Genomic DNA, 20,727 nt, shown 5'->3' on the forward strand with positions numbered 1-20,727 from the left:
CCGTCTCCTCATACTAGACCGACTCGATCCTATGACACCTTTAACACCCCGTTACCCGACCATGATGCACGTTTTTATATCCCGCCTCTCGCGGTTGGCACACATTCTTATCATCAGTGGGTAGCCCCTACTAGGCTTCTACCCCATATTCTTGTGGATTGGCCACATCTCCTATGGGTGCTTCCATATTCTTGTGGATTCGCCACCTCTCCTATGGATACCTAGCGAGAACTACTGCCACACATACTTTCCTTAGACTCTATATGCTTCCCCACCCATGTTTAACCATAACATCATTCTTTCATACATTTACTTATCCTTTCACATCCTTATCATTTTCTCTTATCCCTTCCCATTCTCCTTTACTTTCCTTTTTCATTTAGACTTGTACTTGGACTCAATCACTAGACGCCACCGTTATCGGTGTCACACATAGTACACATCACACTCAAGTTTCACTTACAATATCAATAACAATCAGTAGTCATCTATCATCTTAGCATTCACTTCTTTCTAGCATCCTAGCTTTAATCACAAACCACTCAAGGGACTACACATCCAAACATACAAGTATCAATTACCAATCAATCATCACCACAACAACACAAGACAGTTCATTAAGTCTCATTTAACAGTATGAGGGGTCTTATGCATCATGATCCATTCATCTATCAACCTAGTAATAATCATGTTCTATCATCCTAACTCTCAAACATGGTCTAATCAAACCTAACTCCAACTTAAAGGAGTATACAGTACACGGGAACAAGATGGGTTCAAGACACTCCACCTTAACCTAGATCTGGATCTGGAAACAAGAATAAGAGAAGCTAGAGATCTGGTCACCACCACCACACGGCTGCTACCCCACCACCACCATACGGCGCCGGCGAGAGGAAGAGAGAGAAGAAGAGAGAGACGGCACAGGAGGGAGAGAGGTCGACGGCTAGGGTTTTCGGCCTCCGGGAATTCTCTGCAGAGCCTCGCTTAAGATTTGTGATGAGACAAAAGAAGGGGCTGCAGCTCTTTTTATAGGAAGGAAGGAAGGAACCCTAGATTTTTGTCAAACGGGCCGTAGAGAAGCCCATTCCTTTATGAAACTTTTTGGGCCAGAAACTGGGCCGTTACAATTCTCCCCCACTTGAATGGAATTCGTCCCCGAATTCCGTGTGTCGATACTCCAACTCTAAACATCCCGAACCCAATTGGGTAAACAACTCGTCTTTTGAAATCAAATGGTACATGCAACAGACCAGATTCCATATTCCTCACGGAGATCCAACGTCCTCTTAAATCCAAAATTGATTCTCCAACAGCGTTCTCATCCCATAGATTCCTTTCATCTCATATGCATTTCCATAACCCACCACTCTTGTAGGCGTAATTCTCTGAGGTCATGTACCCCTCTTCTATCCTTTCATAAAGCAGCTCATCATCAACAATTATATCTGCTAAGCGGTTTCCTGGATCATCTCAGGCTCTAGATTCTGATCCCCCCCCCCCACTTTGGTCCAACATAAGGGGTTCAAGATGGTTGCTCATACAATTCTCATAGGGGATATCCATTTGCTCGAGTCGTAGCTAATGTCTTGCATGGATTCAACTAATATCAGATCCATTAACCAACTTCCTCTCTAAGCTCAACACACATGTACACCACATAGGTTGATTACCATGTCCTTGGCGACCCAACAACAAAAATCTATTGTTATCATATTCCATTTCCATTTTGACACATACAACTCTTGCATCAATCATATACAACCTCACACCCCACTGTTCTCAACTAACAAGTCTCAACTGCAAAACTCCATTTACCCATGTCAGTTCTTCTTCGAATTCTGATAAATCTGTTTGCTGCCCACTATAATGACCATTGCGACCAATAAACTTGTCCCATGATCTCTTCCTTCACCGTTGCGTGGTACCCAACCACATCTCCGTTGATTAACTTAGCAAGCACGTCATCTCATGAAACTTAACAAGCTACTCCCAAGTACCATCACACTCCTCTGGTGGAATAGAATATTGTGTCTTCGATCATCACTACCGCGTGCTTATCTTCATACTCTTGAAGCATCGTACATCCACTTTGCAGGAACATGTTGCGCATCAGTTGATCCAGAGACACACTTCTACAACTGGTAATTTCCATTACCAGCTTGTAATATTATCTTCTGAATATTTTTCTTTGATATCAGAATCTGGCAATACCGTAATGTCAAATCGCCCTCAGTGAACTCCAAAGCTACTTGTTGTAGGTTCCAACAACTCAACGAACTACATGGTGCTAACAGATATGGTTCCTTTGACTAGATGATGTTCTGTATTTCCGCTCTATGGTGAATGCACTATCTCAGTTCAGTGGGTCCTTAAAAATGCTCAAAAGCGTCCGCATACTTGGCTACTGCAGCAATGGTATCCAATACTTAGAGCTTTCACTTCCAAATACAAATCATTATCCTTTCCACCTAACTCTTCAACTTCCAACATCAAGATAGCTTATATCCATATCCTAATCCTTATTCCATTAAGGACTACTCTCCTCTCCTCTCCTATCGAGGGTTATGAGTACATGCCAATACAATACATTAACTCCACGTACTTGGTCTCCGGTCTGCCTTCCTAGATCTCTTCCTATTCCTTAATTTCTGACTTCCGTATAGATTCTCGCTAAGCCCTGATGCTATCACTAACACACTGCAATATCCCCGAACACTGGTTTACCTCTAAATACGCATCCCAAAATTCTGTCACTTCATATTATTCCAAACTCCCACCCCATCAGGTCTCCATGCAGGTTCACACCGACGAGAGATATTAAAATTACCACATACACTCCCATGGTTGTCATTCTCTGTACTCCCTCGATCCCAACCCAGGTAGCCCCGATTGAAGTTGCCCTTGCCGGGACCGGTAGTTAGGATAGCACTTCAACCGTAGATCCTAATAGTTGAGTCCAGCAGCCCTGTCCTGGTGTTTAGGTACTGAACACCGAACCTATCCTCGTCCCCGGAGTCCTTCGGTCAGACCATGTCTTCCTTGATGAACGAACCTCCTATCATGGCCCTACTGGTTGTACTGGTAGTACGCTCCCATCCATTATATCCTAGCTTGGTTCTTCTCGCACTTCCACTCTTGTCACAGCGAAACCGCCTCGTGTCAATGGTGATGTCGCAAGTTCTCATTGGGATCTAAGTATGTGATGCTTGGCTAGCCTCTGATCGTCTTACAACCAAAACTATAGCTCTGCACCCTTCTAGATCAGCTCATGATCCCTGTAATCTTGCACGTTACAACTATTCTTCAGATCGGTTCTCATTTCCTTCAGGAAGCGGTGAATCAGTTCTCCCCCCTTAGAGAGTGCCCGACAAATCTCCTAAGGGGATTACATCCTTATTGCATTCCCTTACATTAGTCGGGTTTCCATATCTGGCTTTACCTCCAACCACTCAAACTCATGTGTCTTGCGATGAAAATTCGTCAATGGGGTCACCGATGGGGTACCACCTTTCCCTTTATGGTGCGCTGAGTCTGGGTGTAGATCAGGTTCCACCATGCAGGTCCACGATACCCGAAATTGTCACTCTGGTCGTTACTGATTGTCGAAGACATCCTTCGAGTAGAAATCAGATCAGAACCATAATTGAAGTATGGATATAATGGGTGGTTTCAAACACTCCTTTCACAATCCGAAAATACATAGTAACTTTCACAAACAAATTTTTTTTTTTTTTTTTTTTTTTTGAAAACGTCGGAAATGCTGATCCCTTAGGACAGAACTAAGGGATCTTAACCCGCTTAGATACCAATTGTAACGGCCCGATCCCACGGCGTCCGACCGGGGTTATCGAAAGGGCGTTATGGACACGTGTCTACTCATTTAGACAACCATACGTGTCCCGTTACTGGTCCCAAGAGTCGACGGACGCATAACCTTCTTTGAAATACCGTCACACCCACATCCATATACTTCTACTTACAGTCCTGCGCACAGGGAAATGGAAATGGAGGAGTGAGCAACAAGTTACTCAGTGAAGTGGCTCTAGACCAGCCTGCCCGCATGACACTCTATACTACTCTATGCGGGAACTAGGACTGACTAGCCACTACAATCAGGTAATGTATTTTCATCATTTCATATCATCATCATTATTTCCAAACATTCAACTCCATACATTTCTAGCAACCTAGCGATCAATCAATACAATGATCCCACTCATTGCCACACACGTTAAACCCTAGACTGAACCGTCTCCTCATACTAGACCGACTCGATCCTATGACACCTTTAACTCCCCGTTACCCGACCATGATGCACGTTTTTATATCCCGCCTCTCGCGGTTGGCACACGTTCTTTTCATCAGTAGGTAGCTCCTACTAGGCTTCTACCCCATATTCTTGTGGATTGGCCACATCTCCTATGGGTGCTTCCATATTCTTGTGGATTCGTCACCTCTCCTATGGATACCTAGCGAGAACTACTGCCACACATACTTTCCTTAGACTCTATATGCTTCCCCACCCATGCTTAACCGTAACATCATTCTTTCATACCTTTACTTATCCTTTCACATCCTTATCATTTTCACTTATCCCTTCTCATTCTCATTTACTTTCCTTTTTCATTTAGACTTGTTCTTGGACTCAATCACTAGACGCCACCGTTATCGGTGTCACACACAATACACATCACACTCAAGTTTCACTTACAATATCAATAACAATCAGTAGTCATCTATCATCTTAGCATTCACTTCTTTCTAGCATCCTAGCTTTAATCACAAACCACTCAAGGGACTACACATCCAAACATACAAGTATCAATTACCAATCAATCATCACCACAACAACACAAGACAGTTCATTAAGTCCCATTTAACAGTATGAGGGTTCTTATGCATCATGATCTATTCATCTATCAACCTAGTAATAACCATGTTCTATCATCCTAACTCTCAAACATGGTCTAATCAAACCTAACTCCAACATAAAGGAGTATACAGTACACGGGAACAAGATGGGTTCAAGACACTCCACCTTAACCTAGATCTGGATCTGGAAACAAGAATAAGAGAAGGTAGAGATCTGGTCACCACCACCACACGGCTGCTACCCCACCACCACCATATGGCGCCGGCGAGGGGAAGAGAGAGAAGAAGAGAGAGACGACGCAGGAGGGAGAGAGGTCGACGGCTAGGGTTTTCGGCCTCCGGGAATTCTCTGCAGAGCTTCGCTTCAGATTTGTGATGAGACAAAAGAAGGGGCTGCAGCTCTTTTTATAGGAAGGAAGAAAGGAACCCTAGGTTTTTGTCAAACGGGCCGTAGAGAAGCCCATTCCTTTATGAAACTTTTTGGGCCAGAAACCGGGCCGTTACATTGATGTCCTGCAAACCATGTCGTTTACGCTTGATTCTCCTTCTGGAATCAGTACACTGAGACTGAAAGAAGAGAGCTTAGCAGTCAAATTCTCATCCAACAAGATATTTGCAAGCTTTCAATCCCTATGGATTATAGTTCTTGGGAACTCGGTATGAAGATAGGTCACAGCTTCTGCAATCTCCTTAGCGATCCTCCAGCTTGCGTTCCAAGGAAACGGTCTTGTGGCTCCATCCCTTGCACGTTTTATGCAGTTTAAAGCTCCATTCTCCGGGTATTCACACACGAGAACGGGATGTTGAAACTCTAGACAGCATCCCAAGATCTTGAGAACGTTCTTATGGCTACTCATCAAAGATGAGACAGTGATGTCACGGTAGAAGTTGTCAGCGTCGAAAAGGGAACAGTCTTGGTATTTCTTGATCAGCACGGCTCGGTTTTGGATCATTCCTCTGTACCATACGAATCTGTCTTCAGAGATTATAGAGTTCCAGTCTAAGTTGTTTGTGGCTTGAAGGATTTGGTGAGAAGAAAATGTAGGGATGGGGTTGTAGATACCTCCGGAAGATGCAATGAGTTCCTCCAACAACAAGCTCCCATTCTTCTGGAAATGAATCTCATCTTCTTTCTTTTTCTTCTTCCTCTTAAACAAACACAACATCTCTAACTCTAAACACAGAATATGAGGTTGAAGATCGTCTTGCTAAGGAATGGAGACGCAAGAAAGAGAGAGAGACAAGAACAACCCAAGTCAACTTTGGTCGGCTGTGGTTTGGTAGGACCTTCTCATCAAGTCAACTAAATATACTCTTGATATTTGACGCAAAATCTCTTTTAGGTAGGCCTTGTTTGCATTAGGAGGCCCATATACCTAAACCAATCTTTGGCTGTTTCTTCTCTTTGCAGGAAAACTTACTCAATGAAGCATGGGAAAACGGCTTATTCATACCTGAACTAGGGGTCACTGAGAAAATACATACCCCAACTTCTACTGCATGCCAAAACATACTTTGATTAATCAAAATTTTGAAATTCATGCCCGAACTAGGGATCATTTAAAAAATACATAACTCAACTCCTATTGCATGCTAAAACATACCTTAACTAATAATTTTTTTGAAATTTATGCTCAATCTTTAGAAGTCAACGCTAATCCCAATTTTGACTTAAACTCTATTAATTAATTGTTAACGACTAACTAGGATACTTAGTTGGCTAATGAGTTAGGGTCTAATCGAAAATCAAATTGGAATGGGTCACATCTGATAATAGTTGGACCGGAACCTTAAAACAATGGACCATTATCTCTACGACGTCGTTTGCTTTGTATTTTGTCTCTTCACTCTGCCTTGTCGAGATCTTTCACTTTGTCGTAGAAGAAGAAAGAAAGAAGAGAAGATAAAAACACAGAACATACGACATCGTATTGATAATGGTCCATTGTTTTATGGCTTCGGCCCAACTATTATCAGATTTGATTCATTTCAATTTGGTTTTCGATTAGGCCCAATTATTATTAATCTGACTCATTAGCCAACTAAGTATCCTAGTCATCGTCGTTAACAATTAATTAACAGAGTTTAAGTCAAAATTGGGATTAGCGTTGACTTCTAAAGACTAGACATAAATTTCAATTTTTTAATTAGTTAAGGTATGTTTTGGCATGCAATAGGAGTTGGAGTATGTATTTTTTTATCGACCCCTAGTTCAGGCGTGAATTTCAAATTTTTGATTAGTTAAGGCATGTTTTGGCATGCAGTGAAAATTTGGGTATGTATTTTCTCATCAACCCCTAGTTCAAGCATGAATAAACCGTTTTCCTCCCGCATAACCATCATACTGTGTTCTTTTCTTTTTGAAGGAAAACTTGCCTAAACCAATCCTTGGGTGTTTCAAAAAAAAAAAAAAGATTCTGTGTTCATACTTATAAATATTTTTTTCCCTTTTTGGTTTTACTTATAGTTTTAGAATAACCGTTGTAAAAATCGAAGATAAATCTTAGAAGATCATTACATTCCCAGGTGATAAAGTTAATACTAGCTTAGTAAACAAACTTTGCCTTCCACGCACGAAACGGGTTTGCGAAGCGTTGGCCAGCCTAAACATGCGCTTTAAAGTGTAGGATGTGAAGGAAGTGTGGCCCGTGGTAGCAGTTTAGTAAATGTAAGAGTTTCTGACGTATAAAATGTTAGTACTTAGCCATTGGTTGATGTTCCAAAATTAATTTATCCATCACTAACTTTTCAGTAAATTTAAGTATTTTTCTATTTACCACCTACATATGCACTACATCTTTGTCCTTGGTAAATATCAAATGCTAAACGAAAATTAGATGTTTCGCATAAAATGCTAATATGACATATTTGTTGGGGTTTTATTTTCGATATAGGCTTCAGCATGTGCCAAATTTAATCCTATCAGGAAGGAAACCAGATTCAAAACCCGTGATACCATCCACATATCAAAAATTGAAAAAGGAACACAAAAAACGAAGAAGAGAAAGTTTATTCTTGAATTACTTTCTCAGTTTTATTAGTTGACAAGTGAAATGGAAATAAGTAAGAAATGAAAAGGATCACGCAGATGGTATTATTACATAATGAAGATATAGCTTAGTGCATGTAGTAGCTGAAGAGGGACACAAGGGAAGCCCCAACCAAAGAGCCAAGAGCCGGGAGGGCAACCGAGGCGGCGGAAGCGGGTCCTGGTGCAGGAGCTCCGGCTTCCTCAATAGCCATGACGGCGGTCATAGAGGCAGCAGCGAAAAGCACACCGCAAGCGATCTTCTTCATCTCCATTGTTGAGACCTGAAAGGATTTTTACTTCTTTTTATTAAGTTTTTTATGTGTTTTGAAGTTCTTGCAGGTCTGAGGAAAATGGATGGTGTTGATGGGGGATTTATATGTATGGAACTTGTGTTTTATTTAGTTAAATCAGGAATTTTCTAAAACGATAGTCAAAGTTAACTAATTAACCGATGAATATGGCTATAATTACGTTAAAAATAGTTGCAATATGTGGCTTAGATTCATTTTAGCATTTTGGTTGATATTTTCTTGCGACATTAACATGAGTTACAATTTTGGCAAAGGAAAAACAAAATTTAGAATTTTCATGGTAACATAAGTTAATCAAATGCAAAAGAAAATTATACAACATTAATGGATTAATCTTATGAAAATTTGAGTTTAATTAATTAGGCAAAATCTATCACCAAAATAGCAAAATGTAACTATTAGATATACTAGATATTTTACCGCGCTACGCGTGGTTTGTTGGTTTATAAAATATATATAATTTTAATATTAAATATAACTTAAACCTTAGAGTTTTTTTACAGTTTTTTTTATGTTTATATTATATCATTTTTTTTTGAAAGATTATATTTTTTTCTTTGAAATATCATTATATATATATTATCTTAAACATATTAGATGTTTCTATTTATATTTTAGTAATCATATTTTAATCTTTCTTAAAATTTAAAATACTCTACATTTAAAAAAATATAAATGTCTTCTATTATCTAATGTATATTATATATTTTCTTATAGATCATCTGATTGATTTTTTAAATTATTATTTGAAGTACAGGTAAATAACCTTTGCTTCAGATAAATATATAATTTTATAAATGTGTAATAATTTTGAATATTGAAATCTGTAAATATTGATGACCAATGAAAATACTTTAGTAATTATTTAAGTTTTGAAGCCAACATTTATTTTTAATATTAAAACTGTTTGGCATTTATTATTTGTGAAATTATTTATTATGAAAATGTGAAATCTGTAGTAGATTTCAATACGAACGATTCCATTTTTAGTTAGTTACTACATAAAAGTACTTTGAATAGATTTCATTACACACATGAAGATATATTAGTCATTCGTAATATGTAAAAAGATTACAACCTTGGAATATCTTTTGTATGTTGAAGTAGAAACATATTTCCACTATTCTTAACCCTTAGACGGTGGAATAGCGAGATGTAAATTACAATTTTTTTAACAAATTGTAAAAAAAATTCATTGCATTGATTGGTGATGCTCTAACCTTGATCTTTACACACATTTATTTCATATAACACTATAAACAAACGATGGACAAATCGAACGATATATTAAATTATTAATAGACTTGAGGTAACAATTTTAAAAAGTCTTTGTAATGTGATTTACTGATGTAATCAAAGGCTCTAAACAGCTTATAAATTTATAATGTTCATCTTATAATTTTGTAACTAAAATATATCAAAGCTTATTTCTATTTTATATTGACATATATGATTTTTAAGAATTTTAACACTTTTAATATTTAATTTGTTTCTTTATGTTAGTTGAATTTTGTAATACTTTAATAAATATTAAAATATTGTATGTTAATTTTAAAATAATTAAAATATTTGAGATGAATCTTTAATATTAATAAATACATAAATATAAATAATGGTGAAAATATTGAATAAAGAATTAATTAAAAATTAATTGTGATTAAGTTATTCACTTATCTTATTTTTTAGTATTGAAATATATTCTAAACCCTAATTGAATATATTCATGATTCACTAATCTTTAAATATATTATCTTATTTAAATCAATCCTAAACCCTAACTTGTTAATGAAGGTTTTCTAAAATGAGAAATTTTATTGATTTGCAAAGATCTCTACGGTTGCCTCGTATAGTCGACATGTCATGACCATTAGAACTGTATAACCCAGCTGTTAACTCATAAGGGTATGATCTTAGCCTGGGTCATGGGTATAAGAGAGGCAACTTCCCAAATAGAGACACCCCACCGCTAAATGTGGAGGAAGCAACAGAGAGGACTTGGCTTGCATAGGAGGTGAGAATAGACGAATGCCAACTCAAGAAAAAAATCGCCATACTGAGATTCCCAGGATCTTTGTATGAGAAGAAAGAAGTGGAATGAGGCTGTTGGTCGTAGGTAGGGGCGTTGTGCGGAGGACGAAGTCCCCAAAGAGGGTTTCCTGTGGATACGTACTGTCTAAGAGCGGAAAACATGTGTCTTGTTGATGAGAAGGAAATCTTAGCTTCCCGTCTGGTCCCAAACCAAATTTGATTCTCTGAAAATCATGTGAAAAAAAATCAGAAAATAAAACCAGAGGGAACAAACTGAGAATGCAAGTGCCAGCAATGACATATATAATATTTTGATAATGTTGCTCATATAATATGAAAGCAGAGTTGACGCTCTTGCAAAAATCACGTAAGAATTAGAATAAGAAACACAACTAATCATGAACTGCATTTAAATTATAATTCAAGGATGATTTTGATTAAGAATTTGGTTTTTTAATTTAAGAAAGTGTATTTATATGATTCAAATATGGAAAGATTGAATACTCTACAATAACCTGCAATACAGCTAAAACAGATTAGTAAAAAAATCATCATTATCATAAGAAAGAAAGAGAGTGGTGAAGTACATGCTGCAAGACAATAGCTTCTTGAGAACAGGTAGGAAACTGCATTATCATGATTCCAACCATTAGTAGACACTACAAAGCATACCAGTATCTGGTGCAAACCAAAACATGGTTACATCTAAAAAATATTAGCTGGTTGAGAACAATAAGTAGCAAAAAAATGACAAATCAGCAGGGTCGTTTACTCACCAACCATGTATGAGCATGCAGAGTAACTGCAGCCAAAAAAAGAGCAATCTTGAAGGTAGAGACTGCCGCCAACAGCCTCAAGATCTTCACCACGTGCATCATTGTCCTTGAAACAAAGATTATGTAAGATGTAAGTAAGGTATGTAGACAGCAGAAAACAACACTAAAACAATGCACTTTCACAATGACCCCCATTACTGGAGCTGGTTATAAACACAAAACACTCAACTTAAGACTATAGAAATTGCGTTTGAGCAATGAATCCCTTTTGAAGAAAAAAAGAAAAGCAATGAATCCCAAGCTTTAGAGCTAACCTCGGTCTGAACGCCGCCGCCTGAGTGTTGCATCTAGAAGGCTTGCAAAGATAAGACCATCCATGACTTTCTTCCCCATAATCTTTGCACGTCGAAGGAAACTGCACACTCATAAGACTACCTGCATCATTCATCGAATGCGTGATTGCAGCCTTCCAAACCCATAAGAATACAAAGCTTAATAGAAATTTAGACATGAGAAAAGTAACTGATTTTATAAAAAGAGCAAGGGCATTTGAGGTTCACGTATATTCATTGCTACGGTTAGATTGACGTGGAGACTGACTCACATGTTCAACGCCTCCAAAGTCAACTTTCATCATTAGAAGAAACCATCTTCAAACCAATATATGCACACAACTCAAAGCTAAATCTCGGGTTGATCAGTGAGACAAAGTGTTTAAGCAAATTAAAGGTGTTACCATAAAGCTGAAACATGAAGTTCAAAAGCTAATTAACATATTCAATTAGCATATAAATTCTCAGTTAAATCAGTGAAGGACAGAAATTTTATGCATAAACTTGAAAACCAAACCACTAATTGGTATGAAAGGTATTACAAATTTGAAACATGACGTTTGAGACTTGAGAGAAAAGAGAATATGGATTTTTTATCTACCTTATGGTTGAGACGAATATTCTTCCTGCAGAAAATAAAAACAGAGCAGGATAAAAATTCAAAGATATTAAATAAAGAACGGAATAAAAAGTTTGATTATGAGATTAATAAAAAGTTTGATTATCAGATTAATAAAAAGTAATAACTTGTCACCGGAATGGATAAAATACTATGATTTTGAGATTTAAGATCAAAAACACCTGAGCATCAAGAGGAGAACGCTTGACATTTCGAGCCGCCCAGAATCTCAGCAATCAGACCTCCACTGTCGAAGACATCGGCCAGCCTTAAGATCACGAAGAAGAACATATGAAGTTTCCATTCTACCTATTTATAATTCTAAAATTACCGCCTTGAGCAGGGTAAAGTAACATAGAATGTGGCTTTGAAACGGGGAGAATATGAATGAACACGAAACAATTGTAATGAAGCGTAAGTGGAGTCTCAGCGTAGAGAATCTCAGGCGTCACCCCGCCGACCATCGAAGCCTTGTAGGGTTTCTTTTGAACTGGGCTTTTGGGCCAAATTTTACAACTCACGGATCGAGTAAAGAAAACATCTCAATCCCCGCGTGACATGGCAAAAACACAACTTTCCATTGGACGATTTAATTGGCTGACGTGGACACTCTCCCTATGACTTATATTGCCCTTTTAGTATTGTATTGATAGTTTTGTATCTGATTAATCAAAGACGGAATCAAGTTGCGGGGTTATACTATTCTCCATTTTGAAATTTTAAGATCAAACATAAATCAGTTTGGCAAAAAATTATGACAAAAGATTTTATTCTCTCCAATCTAATGACGTGTTTAAGAATTAAAGACAAGTTAAATCAGACCGTCTAAGAGGGTTATTGGGAGATGAATTTGTATAGAGTTTGTGAATTTTAAGATTTGATAGACTCTAGTTATGTGGATTGTGAAAAATTATATACAATAACTAATAAAATTTGATCATAACTTCTTACACTGGTATAGATTTTCATAAATTTGTATTACATCTTTTCTATCATTATTTTTGTAAAGTACATATATATTTTATTTTTTTAAACCATATAGCATGATTATTTATTTTATTTTTCAAATTAAAAAATAAAATAGTGATTTATACAAAATTTGGTAATTCTCTAAAATAGTTTCTTTTAAGTTTTTGTCATAAAAAGAGCACTCAAAGAAGAAAATGATCAAAATAGGTTTCATTAAAATGCAAAAGACTATTTTACCCATTATTTAATAGATATATAAATAATAAAATAATAAAAAGAAAAATAATAAAAAAAGTTTATTTTTCATTTCGAATTATATTTTTTAAAATTCGAACTTTTATAAAAAAAATTTAATATTTTTTCAATTTTATGTCAAATTTGTATTTTTTTTTAAATGCTTTTTGAAACTATTTTTTAAAAAATATATATTTTAAATGTTTTAATATTTATAAATATAATTACATATTCAAAATGATAAAATAAATATAAAAATAATTATATATTCAAATATGTAAAAGTATATAAAATGTAAAGAATTATAGTTTTGGACATATAATTTGGATTTAAAGTGTAATAGATATTTGGTAAGTATAACTATTTTGTTGTCTATTTTTTTATCACATGGATACATATGATATTTTGAAAATTGAATCTTATGAGTAAAAATAAATAGAATTTATCTTTCAATAACACTAGATTTAGTTAAAATTAGAGAATCAGTAATAACTAAACTTTTTGAATGACAAGGGATTTGAATGTATTTTTACATTTTTTAAACCAATAACAATGAATTTTATTAAGATTTTTGAAATTCAAGAACCAATAACAATGAAATCTCAAAATTTTTAAAGTTTATGAGAATTCATTTACCAATAAACCGATTTGTTATGTGGTCTACTTGAAACTTTGTAGCTTAGATTTTGCTTTTGCTTATATTAGGGGTGGGCGCAAATCAAATATTCAGGTTTTTGGAGGTATTGTGATCCTATATGTTTTGTCTGAATAATCAATTATTCTATCTAATTTGATTTGTGGCTACCAAGAAATTTGATGTCCACATATCCGAAACATTATATATTTTAAACCGGATATCCGACTCGATCTAAATAAATAAAATTAAAATTAAAAATAAATAAAAATTCAAGAATATTATAAAATAATAATATATTATCACGGAAATAAAATTTTATATATTTTTTCAACTAAAAGGAATAAAAGAATAAATTGAATAAATAAAATATTGTAAAAATTACATACAATATAATTTTATCACTACAAGAAAACAAAAGTTTAACGAGGAAAATTAACGAGGAATGTTTTTTCTCGTTAATTTACGTCGACTTTACGAGAAAATTACGCGGAAAAATAAAATCAGCGTAATTTCCTCGAAAAGTAACGACGAAACAGTTTCGTCGTAAAGTCGATGTAAAGTGACGTGGCTTTTACGAGGAAATCGTATATCCTCGTACATTTCACGTAAACTTAGCGTGGTCTTTACGAGAGAATAATTTACGTCTACTTAGCGACGAAATTTTGAATCCACCAACTTTGTTTGTCACACGTTTTTTTCGGCCAGCTAACTAATTTTCGTCGTAAATTCGTAGAAACATTACAACTACCAGATTCGAAAATTTTCTATAAATAGGGATGTTTGAACATCATTTTAAACACATCAACAAAAAAAACGTAAAAGAAAAAAAAATGGCTGGCTCCAGGAATATTTTCGAGTTGCGGAAGTGGATGTATATGCATAGAGATGCTAACGGGAGAGTGACGAAAGAATACCTTCCGGGGCTGGAGACATTTATGCATCAACAGATTCAACACCGCTCGCCCAAGAAAGTGGTAAGATGTTATGTCCTTGTCGGAAATGCAACAATTCGAAATTTGCAAACCGTGAAAATGTTTGGAAGCATTTAATAAATAGAGGTTTCACGCCAAATTACTATATCTGGTTTCAACATGGAGAAGGTTATAATTATGATCCGACTGAAGCTAGTAGTAGTAATAGCAATTTTCAGGAAGAACCGGTTGATCATCATTTGCATAATGAACATAGTTACCATCAGGAGGAGATGGTAGATTATGATAGGGTTCATGATATGGTAGCTGATGCATTTGTAGCTCATGATGAAGACGAATAACCCAATATAGATGCAAAAAAGTTTTATGAAATGTTAAACGCGGTAAATCAACCACTTTACAGTGGTTGTAGAGAAGATCTCTCTAATTTGTCGTTGGCTGCTAGAATGATGAATATTAAAACTGATCACAATCTATTTGAAAGTTGCATGAACGAATGGGCCGACTTGTTTAAAGATTATTTGCCGGAAGACAATGTGTCTGCTGATTCTTATTATGAGATTCAGAAACTGGTTTATAGTCTTGGGTTGCTTTCAGAGATGATAGATGTTTGCATCGACAACTGCATGATCTACTCGGGAGATGATGAGAAGTTAGAAGAATGTCGATTCTGCAAGAAGCAACGATTCAAGCCGCAAGGACGGGAACGTAATAGGGTACCGTACCAAAGGATGTGGTACCTACCAATTACAGACAGATTGAAAAGATTGTACCAATCAGAGCAGACAGCTGGAAAGATGAGATGGCATGCCGAGCATACTCAGACGGATTGTGAGATGACTCATCCATCAGATGCAAGAGCCTGGAAACATTTTAACAAAGTACATCCGGATTTTGCTAGCAATAGCCGAAATGTGTATCTCGGATTATGCACAGATGGATTTTGTCCGTTCGGAATGTCAGGGAGACAATATTCATTGTGGCCAGTCTTTCTTACGCCATACAACCTGCCACCGGAGATGTGCATGCAACGGGAGTTGCTATTCTTGACCATATTATTACCTGGTCCGAACCATCCGAAAAGGTCCCTGGATGTTTTCCTACAACCACTGATAAAAGAGTTGAAGGATTTGTGGTCAACAGGGGTGAGGACGTATGAATGTTCAACGAAGACGAATTTTACGATGCGAGCGATGCTTTTGTGGACTATAAGTGACTTTCCTGCCTATGGGATGTTGTCTGGATGGACTACACATGGGAGATTTGCTTGTCCATATTGTAATGGAATGACAGATGCGTTTCAACTGAAGAATGGTAGGAAGACAAGTTGGTTTGATTGTCACCGTCGATTTGTTCCCATTGGCCATCCGTACCGAAGAAACAAGAATTTGTTTAGGCACAATAGGGTTGTGAGAGACACTCCTCCTCCATATCTAACTGGAGAACAAATTGAAGCGCAAATCGACTACTACGGAGCTAACGAAACAGTTCGTTGGGGTGGTAATTGACATGTCCCTCGTAATATGCCTGATTCTTACGGTGTTCATCACAACTGGCACAAGAAGAGTATATTTTGGGAGTTGCCATATTGGAAGGATCTTCTTCTGCGCCACAACCTCGATGTGATGCATATTGAGAAGAATTTCTTTGAGAACATCATGAATACAATATTGAATGTCCCAGGGAATACAAAAGACAACATAAAATCAAGGTTGGACTTGCCGGATATTTGCTCAAGAAACGAGTTACATATAAAAAGCAATGGACAAGTTCCAGTTCCGATATTCAGATTGTCTTCGGAAAAAAAATCGGTGTTGTTCAACTGGGTGGCATCAGAAGTGAAGTTCCTCAATGGGTATGTTTCAAATCTCTCTAGATGTGTTGAAAAGGGTCAAAAGTTCTCTGGGATGAAGAGTCATGATTGTCATGTCTTTATGCAACGACTACTGCCCTTTGCATTTGCGGAGCTACTTCCAACAAACGTACATGAAGCACTTGCAGGTAGTGTTTTATAGCGCAATAATTTTATAACGGTTTTGTTTGCAAAATAATATATGACAAAAAATGTGTTTAATTTTTTTTGGAATATAAAAGGCATTGGAGCATTTTTCGTTTAAATTTTTTTTATAACATTAAAAAATAATTTATATTTTAAATTTTTTTTTCCAGGTAGGGGGTTGACGGATGTCTTGCATCGGACGTAACCGACACGATCAAAGGTTACTTCTCCATGCCACATCCGAACTGGAGTAAGACGCCTCACTACGTCAGAAAGACGTGGTTCAAAATTTATGTTGTAAGTTTCTATTAATTAATTATATATAATTTAATTTTTTCATGATTTATATATATTTCTTTTAAAAAAAATAATTATTTATTTAATTTTTTCCACAACAAAAATATCATTGGGCCTTAGGGGTCACTGAGAGGGTGAGGAAAGCGTTTTACGCGAAGGCGAAAGTTCGCTTGTTGGACACGGTCTCCAACTGGAAGGGTGACTGGATCGTGAAGGGGTATGAGCGTGGCAAACCCGCTGAGCTCACCAAGGATGTGTGGGATGGCCTCATCCGTTATTGGCGTCTTCCTGATTCTATTAGAATTGCCCAGTCTTACTCTAACTCCCGTAACATGGTCGATGAGCACGAGAACGGGCCGATGCTTCACACTACGGGCCAAAAACCCCACGCCGGTGTCCGTATGGAAATGGTAATTAAATATTTTATTAAATAAATTTTTTAACATATATATTTTTATTCTAACTTTGTTAAAAAAAATTTAGGCCAAAGATACGGGACATCTCCCGTCTCTTATGGAACTTTACGAGAGGATACACAAGAACAAGGTGGGCGTATTTGTAGATGGCAAGTCCGAGCAAATCTACAACGACGTGGTTGCTCGGGTTGAAGACCGTCAGACCCAGCTGACCCAGCAGTCTACCGACGGATTACCCGTCACCTTATCCACACTTGAAGTGGATAAGATTTATGAGGAGGTAAATTTTCTAAAATTTTAATTTTTTATTATTCATTTAATTTAACTTTAAATTTTTACTAACAATATTTATTTTTTTGTTTTTAAGATTATCCCTAAAAAAAAGGGACGGACGTTGGGGATTGGTTCCGTCAACGATGTTCCGAGAGCGACGGGATGATGAAGTCACTGAGCTGCGTAACAACTTGGCCTCGACAAAAGCTCGTATGGGTGGAGTCGAGGGCTTCTTGGACGTTATAGCGGCCACAAATCCGGAATGGGAGTCCATGTTGAGGAACATGCGACAACAACATGTCATTCCAGGCGAGTCATCCGACACACATAACGAGGCGGATGTTGCGAGGAGGAGTGAGGAATTCTACCAGGCGATGAACGATCCTTAGTTCTTTTTTTCCGGTTGTTGTATTATAAATTCAAAACTTATTTATATATAAAATATTTTCGTATTGATTTGATTTTTATTTTAAATTATAATTTTATTAGTAAATTAAATAATTTTAATTATTTTTTTAATTATATTTTTAAATTATGTAAAATAAAAAAAACGAAGTAAATTCGTAGCAAATTTACGACCTATTTACGTGGAAACTTTACGAGGAAATGACGAGAAAAAAATAAACGAGTACTTTACGAGGAAACATTTACGAGGAAATGACGAGGAAAGATAAACGAGTATTTTACGAGAAAATATTTTCGTGGTAGTTACGTGTATTTTGCGAGGAAACACTTTCAAGGTATTTACGTGTAGTTTACGAGGAACACGTTTCGAAGTATTTACGAGGAAATATAACGACCTCCTTACGTGGAATATTTACGTTTTCTTTACGACGAAATGATGTACTTCATCTTTACGACGAAATATTTTCCTCGCTAAGTTACGACGAATTGGCGAGAAAATATGTGTTACGACGGACGAGTAACGAGAAAACGTGTTTCCTCGCTAATTCCTCGTAAAGCCTCTTTTACGACGAACTCACGAGGAACACCGTCCTCGTTAAACTTATGTTTTCTTGTAGTGTATCTAATGTATATTATTCTTTAAATATATGTATATATATGCATATAAAAGATAGCTCGGATATATGTTTCTAAAAATATTAGTTTTTGTGATTTACTTGTTTTTATAAATATCGCATATTAATATTTATTTTGTTTCATAAAATTATGAAGATCAAGATTATCAGTTCGAACCAAAATGGTTAACGAATTAATTGTATTAAAATTTACAAATATTTTGTCCAGTTTTAGGATTGGAATCAACAAGTACACGTGTTTGTGTACTTACATTACGTCAGTGATATGCCATGTTTTAAAACGAGCGGGCCGATTCCTCCGCGATAAGCTCTCTAGAACCATAGCGTTTCACCCTTATTAGGGCAAAAAATCGGGAAAAGAAAAATATAGGTTTTTCAAGCTTAAAATTGATATTTTATCGTGAATCTATCATGTTTTATCATCAATAACAAAGAAATAGATATTCAACGACGCAAATCACTAAAAGACTGAAGAACCTTGGAGAAAAGAATCTGAAATGTCGTAACTAGGGTTGCAGGTCTAGTGAGGAAAAAGAAGAAAAAATGATATTTTTGTTCTTCATTAATAAAAACAGAAAAACCCTACGAACAATGCATCACTTGGACTTTGTACCCAAAATCTATTTATCAAACTAGACACAATAACCACTGGACCATACATTTATTGTTTGGATTACCAATCCACATTTTATATAACTACAAAATCGATAATAGTTCCTAAAAGATCCCGATTACTCCCAGTTTTTCCCGATTTGTTTTTTATTCGTTAGACACGGGTCGACACCATGCGCCTGACGAATTTTCGAACATGGTTTATATCCCCTGTTCTAAAAATCGGCCGTCTAGCCGTCTAGCCGCCTAGGCGGCCGCCTGGGCGCTACGCGTCACTCTTCCGCCCCGATTTATACCAAATCAGTTAAAAAAATCGGATATACGATTTCTCCCCCTAGACCGCCTAAATGACCGCCTAGCCGCTTAGGCGGCCGCCTAACCGCCTAGACGGCCGCCTAATCTATTTTTTTAATTATTATTTTTTTTATTTTTACTAATATTTTTATTTATTTATTTGATCTAAAATTTTATAAATATCATTTATATTCATAACTTTGATGAAAATTACACTATATTAAGTTTATATATTATATTTGTGTGTTTTATACAATTTTAAACATGAAAATGTATTAATGTTATACACAATTAAAGATTAACATATTTTATAACATAGTAAATAGTATAAAAATTCCGTCCCGCATAATTTCCGATTAATCCCCGATTTTCTCTTTAGACGCTAGGTCCAACCCGACCCCCCGACTAGCGCCTAGCGCGTTCTCGAACAGGGGTTATATCATAAGGGCAGGATTAATGCAAGAGCTAAAAGGAGTGTTTAGGGGTGGGTTCCACCACAAAAGGAGAAGAAGCGACGCCAAAGATGCCAAATCTGGCGTCGGTGCTTGAGCTGTTTCGCGGGTCCCACTGACACGTGGTGATCCATGATTGGTTCGTTTTAATTTTTTTTTTAAATCAGAGTAAAAACAAAAAAAAAAAAAAATTAAGCACTCCACTTTGGCTGTTAGGGTTAACGGTGCTCTCAGATCTATTACCGGACCACAGAGTCAAAAGATGTTTTACTTGAAAATAGTTATAAGGCCCATTTTAGTTTCGACTTGGGACGGAGTTGAAAATTTTCTGATAATATTTTCGTCTCATGCTGTATAATCTTTTTTTCGGTGCCTCTTTTTTTTTTTGCATAATGGACTTGTTATGTCATAGATTAGTTGAATTAATAAAATAGACCATTAAACGTAAACTTCTGTGTAAAATTATCAGTTTTATTTGCTACAAAAGGATCTTTGAATAAAAGATTCGATATGTATGTATCACGTTTGCTAAGGCCTTTGGACTACTAATTTTTCGACCAAAATTTTGCATTAATGAATATAAAATAAGAATAACACTTG

The 20,727-nt window shown here is 36.3% G+C and overlaps 1 protein-coding gene and 1 pseudogene across 1 annotated transcript; both read right to left on the bottom strand.

Moving 5' to 3' along the window:
• Window positions 1-366: 366 nt before the first annotated feature.
• LOC125585157 lies at window positions 367-6,661 on the bottom strand (annotated as a pseudogene).
• A 1,205-nt stretch (window positions 6,662-7,866) lies between these two features.
• Window positions 7,867-8,267, bottom strand: LOC106394974 (arabinogalactan protein 23). The gene has a single exon (XM_013835517.3). It carries the CDS (start codon window positions 8,176-8,178, stop codon window positions 7,993-7,995), a length of 186 nt encoding a protein of 61 aa, XP_013690971.1. The 5' UTR covers window positions 8,179-8,267; the 3' UTR covers window positions 7,867-7,992.
• Window positions 8,268-20,727: the final 12,460 nt, after the last annotated feature.

This window comes from Brassica napus, chromosome C4 (assembly GCF_020379485.1).
Source record: "Brassica napus cultivar Da-Ae chromosome C4, Da-Ae, whole genome shotgun sequence".
Lineage (NCBI taxonomy): Eukaryota > Viridiplantae > Streptophyta > Magnoliopsida > Brassicales > Brassicaceae > Brassica > Brassica napus.

Excerpts from the sequence above, each read along its gene's own strand:
- LOC106394974 (XM_013835517.3), bottom strand. The coding sequence starts at position 8,178 with ATGGAGATGAAGAAGATCGCTTGCGGTGTGCTTTTCGCTGCTGCCTCT.